The sequence below is a fragment of the Pteropus vampyrus genome, unplaced genomic scaffold (genome assembly GCF_000151845.1).
Source record: "Pteropus vampyrus isolate Shadow unplaced genomic scaffold, Pvam_2.0 Scaffold256, whole genome shotgun sequence".
NCBI classification, from domain to species: domain Eukaryota; kingdom Metazoa; phylum Chordata; class Mammalia; order Chiroptera; family Pteropodidae; genus Pteropus; species Pteropus vampyrus.
This window is the reverse complement of record NW_011889037.1, coordinates 985,551-995,151: the sequence shown is the minus strand read 5'-3', so window position 1 is coordinate 995,151 and position 9,601 is coordinate 985,551. Positions and strand designations below refer to the sequence as shown.

Here is a 9,601-nt window from a genome sequence, read left to right as displayed (position 1 = left end):
TCTGTAGAGTCGTGTCATTGCTACACAGCTACAGAGATAAGGAAGAACATTCGTTGGTTGGCAAGCGCTGAATCAATAGATGTGAGCTGGAGAGCCCTTGAGGTGGGGGAGAGGGCGGTCAGGAGCCAACTCATTCGAGCCGGAAGTGGCCAGGCAGGGTTAGGCTGCCACCCTGCATCAGAGTGAAGCCCCTCCATGTCACAGAAACGTCATCAGGCCACTGGACAGACACGACACACTGGAGCGATGCAGACTGAGCTACCCCACGCACAGCCGGCCTGCTGGCACGGGCCGTCGGTTCCAAATGCCCTGCGTCTGCTCTGGCGTGACCGGCAGGGCAGTCAGGTCTCTGCAGGCCTGCGCCCTGCCCAGAGCTGCCATGTCACTCCTGGTGATGCGGGACAGGGCGAATGAACTCCTCTCTCACAGCGCCCGAAATTGTCCCTTTGTCGGGTTCCTCCTGAGCCCCCTTGGCAGCTGCACCCGGGGTCGGATGGTGAAGTGCAGAGGGTGGGCGTCTCTGGGCAGGAGGCACAAGACACCGTTTCAGGGGAGCAGGGGGGGCACAGAAGAGGGGTGGAGACTGGTACCTGGGGGGGCAGGGTGTTGGTGACAACAGACACAGGACTATGGTCATTGGAGGACCCCAAGGGAGAGCCCCCCAGCTGAGCCTGCTCCTGCCCCACTGCCCAGCGGATTTGGGGTGTCCCGCACGGGCCCCTGGGACATGCTGTCGAGCAGACCCGGATTTCATCTGCTCACGAGCACAAACCGGGAACGGGAGTTGACAGTGGAGAAAAGATTCATTTTTTTTTTAGAATCGGCACCATTCCAAAGAACAGGTGAGCTTGCGATGCGCAGGCGCTGGCCTGCCTGCCCTCTGGATGGCCTGCAGACGGGAGGCTCCGTGGGGCCGGCTCCCGCGCACCGTACTAGGGCTTCGGGCCTGGGTCTTGTTGGTCGGTCGAGAGTGAGGTAGAAGCGGTGAATCGTGACCTCAGGTCTGCGTTGGTTTCGCCTGCAGACGTGGGAGGCCGTGGCCAGGGGGTCGGTCCGCTTCAGGGCGCATGAGCTGAAGCACGCTGGAGGCGCGATGCTATCTCCAGCTCCGGTGAGTCAGGGGCTTGGTCAGGGCATGGCCGCCTCAGGGAGCTGAAGAACAGGAAGGGAAAGGCCGAGGCCGAGGCGGGCGTTAACAGCACCGCGGGCTGGGGCTGCTCACGAAACCACAATCACGCGTGGGATCAGGCAGTCCCTGTGCCTCTACCTCGAGCAGCTCCCCCAGTGCCCCCCTCACCGGCTCGTCCGCCTGGGGCTCGTCCGCCTGGGGCGGTAGGTAGCAGGTGTCCTTGCACCTGGCCTGCGGTGTCCCCACCCGCCCCTCTCCTGGGGCCGAGGGTGAACTGACCACACCCCCCGCGGTCCTCTGGAGAGAGGTCCCAAGCGGGACCCTGCAGAGAGAAAGGGACCCCAACGCCCCAGCTGGCTTGGGTTCCGGGGATCCGGGCCCAAAGGAGCTGCCCAAGGCGTGGCCCTCTGGGGTCCTGGAAGCAGAGTAGTCAGCAGGGCCCAGAAAAGTCAGGGCCACCAGACCCCAGGCTGGCCTCCCTCCCCGAGAGGAGACGAGCCCTTTCCGGCTGGGCTTGGATCATTTTTTGTTCTTTTGATGCAGGACATCCATCCACGTCGTCGTGTGTCCCTGAGTGTGGGGGACCAAGCCCCGCACCCAGAGAATGGGAGGGTCCTATGGGAGAGTGTGGAAAGAATTCAACCCACACACCGAAGTTAGAGTCCAAAGGAGAGTTTATTGGAGAAGGGGTCACACTCCACAGAGCGTGGTCTCCTCTCGGAGGCAGAGGGACAGGGGCAGTGGGAGAGAGACAAGGTAAAGGTGTGCTGGCTGGAAAATCACTGCTTGGCTATCGCCCATGGGAACATAGGTCATCACCCGTGGGAACACCACATTCTAACAATAAGCTTTCTGCTTCTGTACCCGCCGCTTGCACACCCGACCTGTGGGTTGACAGTTAGTAAATAGAAGAAAAATAGACTTTTGTGTTCAGACAGGATGAGGAATGGGGTTTAGGGCTTAAAAACCCTGTACCCCTATATTTTGGGGCTGCTTAATTTCGGGCCTGCGTACCCCTGGCAGACCCAGCTGTCTGAATAAAGAGTGTGTTTCCTATAACTCACTGGTTTCTGGTGGTCCGTGTGTCTATCGGGGGCTGGCGGCTACAACAAAGGCACTGAGAGGGACCCCGAGTGCTCGGGGACCCCAGTTTACACATCGTCCTTTCGTTCCTGCGAGTTACAGTTTACAGACTCTGTTTCCCCGTTTCCTTCGCTGTGGACACGCGGTGAGGAAGGGGGCGAGGATGTGGGTGGAAAGGTAAGAATGTGGAGCGAGAGAGGCCTGTTGGCCGTGCCCAGCCTTCGACGCGTGTGTCCCGTGGTTTCGGCCGCAGGGAATGACTCTTGGTCCCTGTTTCCCCGTCAGGGTGTGGGGAACGGGCTGTTGGTGACCCCAGCAGAAGCCTCCCTTCGTCCTGCGGGCGCCCGCCCGGCGGGGCTGCGGGGCTGCGGGGCTGACCCGCCCGGGCCGTCTCTACGTGAGGCTTGATGAGCATTTTAATTTTCTTGCCTCCTCCCTACACTACTTCGGGTTGTTTTTTGAATTATTTCAATTGCCGCAGCTTCAGACGTATGCCCCCCTTGAACGTTTTAAGTTAGTCTTTGTTTCTAAGCTGGTCGTTCCGTTTTCCTTCCATTTCTTTCGTTAATTTGCTCAGTTCTCATTTCCTTTCGTGGTTTGTTTTGGTTTTTGCCTGTTTTTGTTTTGAGGTTCTGAGTTTCTGATGCGAGGGTTTCTTTTTACGCCTTCGAATGTTTTAATTCGGGTATTAGAGAAGTGTCCTGCTTTGTAGCCGGTGTTCTGGGACACCTTCATCAACGGAAGGGTGTCGTTCGCATCTTTGTTTCTCTGCCGTGCGGCCTTGTCCCTGCCCCTGCCCCTGCCCCTGCCCCTACCTCTGCCTCTGCCCCAGGTGGACGTGCTGTGAGTGCGACAGCTGCGCATGTGCGGGCCTCGCGGGACCCGGGCGCCCAGGTCGCCCTCTTCTGGCTGCACAGCGAACTGCAGCGTCAGGAGCGTGGCGCCCCTGCCGCCCCGGTCTGGGGGCGCTGGGAGGGCGCGGTGGGTGTCCCCCAACAACACCACGATTCTTTTGTTCCGAAGCCCGTAATTGCCCCTTCGCCCTTTATTCTTTCCTTTTGCCCCCAAGCCTCAAAGGGTGTCACCCCTCCCACTGGTCAACTCCCCAAGAAGGGATGCATTTCCGACTGCCCCGCTGTGTCCCCCCACACTCTCAAGGGTCGCCAGCAGCCAGTCCTCTGACGCGGGTGCCGGGCCGGTCTTCTCTTTCTGATGGTGGCTTTTGTCCGCGTCCGCCACGCTCCTCACTTTCCTGGCCTCTCCAGTGACACCCACTGTCTGCAGAGCGGCGGCCCACGTCCCAAGACAGCTCTGCCAGAGGTTCACGTTTTGTTTTTCTACGTACAGATAACTGACGTGTGGTATCGCCGAGCCGAGGCCACGGGAAGGCGGCGGGGGGCAAGGGCCTCAGCGATCTGCGGTCCTTTCATTACTAGAAAGAGTAAATCGATTTGGATACAGGCGGCCGAAATTACCTTAGGGCAGCCCAGAACTCGGCGGAGTGTTTGAAGCCTTTAAGGCTCTAGATTTATTATTGCTGGTGTCTAGAGATACAGTTGGGTTTTCTAGACTGATCTTATAGCCCCTGACCTTCCTACATTCATGCGCTCATTCGCTCTGAATGCCAGTCATGATGTCCAAGAGACAAGAGGCTGATTTCTCATTTGAGCGGCGAGCTCCTTTTCAGGGACAGAGTGAACGGAAGGGGGGTAACAGGGGATGCGCTCAACGGTTACAGCCTGTTTCATAGGTGCACCTCGTCATACTAGCAAACTCCCAGTTTGCTGCGAGACTTATAGACTTATGAACTTATCGAGTGATTTTTCTGCATGCATGGGAATATATAGTATGTTTCCCTTTTTAATAATCACTGGTGATTTTCTGATATTATTTTTTAGGGTATGTTTTCATTGATTTTTATGGGAGATTGCCCTGGAACGTTCATTTCTTATAATACCCTGTCTGTTTGTTTGTGTTTTTTAATCGAGATTATGTTAGCCTCTCAAAATTAATTAGGAAGTGTTCGTTTCTTTCCTTCCCCCGAAGGAAGTTCCAGAAGGTTGATATTACCTTTTCCTCGAACATGCGGGAGAATGAGCCAGTGAGAGCGTCTAAATCTGCAGTTTCTCTTTGTGGGACGTTTCTCGTCGATCAGCTTTTTTGACGTTATTATTTGTACACATAGAATTCATGAGTTTTAAGTGTGCAGTTTCGTGAGTTTTGACAAATACGTGCAGTCCCATAACCGCCACCACGATCATCATATAGAACGCTCCGTCTTCCCCAAAGGGGACCCGGCAGCCTCCCTCTGCCTTCCAGCCTGGGCAGCCACGGATTTGATTTCCGCTACAGGCATTGCACTTTCTAGAATTCCGCAGAAGTGGAATCGTGCAGTAGGTGTGATTTACTTCCCGTCTTCCCTCTATAACTGCGCTGAATGCTTTCGACGTCCATCCACGTCGTCAGGTGTCCCTTTCCGTCGCCGAGGACTATTACATCGTGAGGAAACCCAGATTTAGGAGTAAAGCTGCTATGAAGCCGTGCGTGTGAGTCTGTTTTCCGTTTGGGGCGGACGCCGAGGCCGAGGCGCGGCACGGCCGGCTCACGGGGTAAGAGTGTGTTGACCTTCGGCGGAAGCCGTCAAGCTCTTTAGCCGAGCGGCTGCGCCAGCCGCGCGCACCAGTGACGAGTGGGCTCCAGGCCTTCCTCGCGGGGACTGCGTGCTGTCTGCTCACGGCCATGGCCATCTCGTAGGTGCCCCCTCTCACCTCACGGTGCTTTGAATTTGTGCCTCCTTAACAAGGAAAGATGCCAAACCTCTTCACGTGCTCGTGGCACCTGAATGTGGGGAAGCGTCCGTTCGGATCTATTGCTCATTTACTACAGGGCCGTTTGTTCTCGTTTTATAAAGTCGTATTTACATGTTCCGGACGTGAGTGATTTTTTAATACACACGAATATTTCCTGCTGGCCTGAGAATGCAATTGATTCCCTTAAAGTGTCTTTCGAAGAGCAGAAGTTTTTAATTCTGATGAAGTTTAATTTCTTTGAGAGGTAATGCTTTGTGTCCTAAGAAATCTTCGCCTAGCCCAAAGGCATAAAGATTATCTCCCCCGTTTGTTTCTAGAAGTGTTATAGTGTTAGCTCTTGTGTTTCGGTATCAGCTTCATTTCCTAGGTAAATGAGAGCTAGACTTATATGACGAATACGGTTGGAGATACGGGTTGAAGTTTATTTTTCCCGTGTGGCTGTCTGATCGCTGCAGCGCTGTTTCTTGAAAAGACAATGCGTTTCCCACGAGCTCCCTCGACGACTTTGTAAAACTCAATGGACCATATATATGTGGGTTTAATTCTGAACCCTCTATTTATTTCTGTTCCACTGATCCACGTGTCCATTCTTCTGACCCACATGTCCGTTCTTAGGCCCACACACGAGTTTCAATCACTGCTGACTTGCAGTCGGTCAGCCTGCAGCGCGGATACGCGCTTTGCATTTTCATATAAGCTTTCGAGTGATCGTATGAATCTTCACAAACGCCAGCTGGGGGTGTGACTGAGATTGCGTGGAAATCATGGACCCATGTGGGGAGAATTTAGCCCCCAACGAGAGTGAGTCTTCCCTTCCAGTCTCCAGATATTTGTCTTAATTTCTTTTGCACACACCCTGCCTTGCTCGGCACAGAGCTCAGAAGGACGTGACCCGGGAAACGAAGCCGGCAGAAACGCGGAGGGCCTGGGGCAGAGGCGCGAAGAGCTGCGGGGTGGTCGGAATGACGCCGAAGGCCAGCACGGCCCCTGGGCCGGATGCCGTGCACATTCATAACGGCTTCCGTAGTTTTTCGGGTGGTGAGCACACAATAGAGTATACAGATGTCGCAGTAAACTTACCTGAAACGTACGTAATGTTATTTATCAACCAGTGTCACCCCAATAAAATAAAAATAAAAAGAATGTGGATTTTAGGAAGAAGAAAATGACTCTTGAAGTACCGAAGGAAATTTCGATGGCACGGAAGGAAGACAGGACTGGAGACAGTGACTTGGGAATCCCGTGTGTCATCAGACTTCCTGGAGCCGCCGGGATACAGTTCACGGGAAGAGAACGTGTAGAGAGGCCTGGAGGTGTCGCCTGCAAACTGGCAGAGAAACGCTTTCCAGAATAAAAGGAGAAACTGGGGCACTGGCTTACTCGGGGTAGAGGAGGTGACCGTAGCCACATCTTGCTTTAAAATGTCTGTTTTAAACCCTTCTTGTTGCAAAGTAAAAATAAATAACAAACGAAGGAAGGAAGGAAGGAAGGAAGGAAGGAAGGAAGGAAGGAAGGAAGGAAGGAAGGAAGGAAGGAAGGAAGGAAGGAAGAGGTTGTGTGCCCACCTGACACCCCGCCGAGGTCACCTGGGCACAGGGAGCTGCCCCTTAGGGGACGGCCTTGGGAGACCGGGGTTCTGGGAAGGGGGTCAGAGGAGAAGGCGGCATTTCCTGCCCACACTTGGGTCCGGAGCCGGCCACATCCCCAAATGAGGTCGCGTGGAGTGTGATGCCACCCGCAGAGGGGAGAAGGCCCCACGCAGACTGCTGCCCTGCCCTCAGGACGGGGGCTCCGAGCTCCACGCCGTCTGGTGACAGAGATTCTTTGCTTGACCAAACTCTAGTCAGGCCTCTGGACCTTCTCTGGGCGCATCTGTGAAATCTAATTTGAGCAAGGATCACCCCCCAACCCTAGATATCTGATTGGTTGCCCTGCACCCCCGTGGGTCTGGTCACCCGGCCTGCCTTCAGCAAGAACCGTGGGGGGTGGCTTTAGCCAGACCCCCGCCCTGACGTCTCCTGCTGGCCGTTTTCTGTCCACTTCCCCCACTGCTCCTTGACTGCGAACCCCCACTACCCTGCTGCTCTGGGAGCGACTCCCGCCCACTGCAGAACGACTTGGCAGTGTGCTCTGCTCCCGTGGTCCTCTCACAGTGGGTCTCACTGTCCCCTAGCGAGTGTCACTGATTCTTTTTGACACTGGTTCCCGGGGAGCCCAGGCCAGCGAGAAGGACACGCTGAGGAGCAAGAATAAAGGATGAGGCAGAGGGGCGAGTGTGCGGGGAGCGTGAGGCTGAGGAGATGGGGAGGGCGGACGCCGGTGCCGGTGCCGGTGCGGGTGCCGGGATGGGAAGGGCCGCCCTCCACCTCTGGCAGGGACCCCGGCAAGCGGAGATCGGGGAAGAGAAACACGATGGGCCCCAAGTCCATCTAAACAGCCTGAGAGGGCCGGTTGTCCATCCCAGGGACAGTCAATGGGCACAGAGACCCAGCCCTGGGCAAAGGACGGCCTGGCGGCCGCTGTGGACCTCACTCAGGACCTCACCGAGCACCTCACCGAGGGTGTGGGTCTGCAAAGCTCCTGCCACCTCTCAGTCAGAGCCCCTCCGCCTCCCTGCAGGGCCCCAGGACAGTCCCCGTCCTGGAGGCGGCCCAGCCCTGTGGCGCCGCCACCCAGCTGCGTGCTGCAGGCTGCGTCCCCTGGAGCCTGGTCACAGGCGCGCTGGAGCTCAGAGTTCCCTCTCTCCCAGACCGCTGCGCTCGGGGAGCCGCCCCACGCACCCTGAGAGAAGGAACGGCTCAGACGTGCCTGGGACGCAGCTGGCGCCGGCGCTGAGGCTGGCCCGGGGCGGTGGTCGCGCGGGGAGGCACCCACCTCTGCTCTGGCAGGAGGCGCCTGGAGGTTGAGGCTGCGTTCTCAGGGACCCGGGAGCAGGGGGTGCTGGGGAGGGGCTAACAGGCCCCCACCCCTCCTGGGGCTGACCCTTCAAAGCGTCGGGTTCCCCGCGACAGCGCGGAAGCCGGGTCGGCAGGGCTGGGAGGAGGGTCCCATGAGAACTAGGGTCGGAGGGGCATCGGATGACAAGGGGCCAGGCAGGTGTGGCCGGGGGAGGGGAGACGCTGTCGGGAGAGCTGGGGGCGCTCGGGATGGAGCCTCCATCTCTGCTCCACCCCTCCCCCCTCAGGCCAAACCTCCGGCGTCATGGGGGGCCTGGCTCTGGTCTTGGGGGCCCTGCTGGCATCTGCGGAGCTGGCGGGCAGCGCTAAGCAGCAGCCAGGTGAGGAGCGGGCGGGGCGGCCGCCACCACGGGGGCCGCGGGGTCTCTGCTCCGGCTGGGCAGGGGTCTGTCCCACAGACGTGAACCTGAGCTGCTACCGCTGCTTCAAAGTCACCAGTGAGGAGCTGTGCAGGCCCACCCAGTGCTCCGCCACGGACCGCGTCTGCGTCTCCCACGAGGTGCTCGTCTTTCTGAGTGAGTCCCTGGGGTGTGGGGAGAGGGGCGCAGACTGGCGGGCCGGGCGCTGGCCGCTTGGGCTCTGAGCAGCTCTGAGGGCTGCTGGTGGCGGGGGGAGTGGGGGCGCCCTGAAACCCATTGGTCAGACACCTCACTCTCCCTCCCCTGGACTCGAGGGTTTGTCCCTGGATTCTGAATTCAAGCCACTGGTTTCCCTCTCCTTCTGAAGTACCAGCTCCTAGATGTCATACGCCTGTGGACTGTCAGGCTCTGGAGTAACTGAATTTACTGGGACAGCGTGAGCCGTGGCTGTGGGAGCAGGGTCCCCCAGGCAGGGGGCTATTGTAGACGCAGACAGGAACACGTCCCCAAACCCACTGAAATGTCACTAGCCGGCCTCTAGAAACACTCTGTTACGGAAGAATAGAAATGTCCAGAGAGAGCCGGACGCGGAGAGACGGAGATCGCGGCTTGCTGGTTCTGGCTATGTGGTTCCAGGTCCCTGGGGACTGGCCAGCAGCCAGCAGAGCTGCCCCCTCTCTGTGGCTTCAAGCCCTAGGGGCCTGGCCGGGGCACCGTTCACTTAATCCGTTCCCCGTAATGAACCCCGAGCCTCCTGTTCCCTGATTTGCAATGACGCAAGAAAATGCGTCTCGCTGTTCCTTTGCACCCGACCCTTCTGGTGGGTTAAGTCAAGGTGCGCGCCCACAAAGTGCCTCCTGGTCTCCGCGCCGGGCCTCCCCAGGGACGCCTTTGCCTGCGCACGCCCTGCAGAGGTCCCCCCTCCCTTGCCCGGCGGCGGGGCGCAGCCCCCTCCCCCGGCTTTGTTCTTCTTTTGAAGCTGCTTCTTTCGCCCGTGGCCCCACTGAGCTTTATGGGACAGCTTCTCTGCCTGGAAGGCGGGGGCTGGAGGCCGTGTCATGCTGCCCTGGCGCTGGGAGCGGCAGTCGGGGAGGCAGTGAGGGTCCTCCTCAGGCCCCTGGTCCCCCCCCCCCCACCACCTTTTTCTGGAGCTCTCCACCTGGAGCCCTGGGAAGGGAGAGGCAGCGGCTCAAGGCTGGGCCCCGGGGGCTTCCAGAGGAGGCCTCCCTCCTGTGGCTCTCGTCCAGGTGAGCCCAGACCACT

General features: G+C 58.1%; 1 protein-coding gene across 1 annotated transcript in view; it reads left to right on the top strand.

The window, feature by feature from the left end:
- Nucleotides 1-7,839: 7,839 nt before the first annotated feature.
- Nucleotides 7,840-9,601, top strand: part of LY6L (lymphocyte antigen 6 family member L) — a 4,345-nt gene continuing 2,583 nt past the window's right edge. Inside the window, exons 1-3 of the mRNA XM_023520341.1 lie at nucleotides 7,840-7,923; nucleotides 8,207-8,299; nucleotides 8,411-8,494. Coding sequence (XP_023376109.1) covers nucleotides 8,224-8,299; nucleotides 8,411-8,494 — 160 coding nt within the window. The 5' untranslated portion in view covers nucleotides 7,840-7,923; nucleotides 8,207-8,223. The remainder of the gene's footprint in view (nucleotides 7,924-8,206; nucleotides 8,300-8,410; nucleotides 8,495-9,601) is intronic.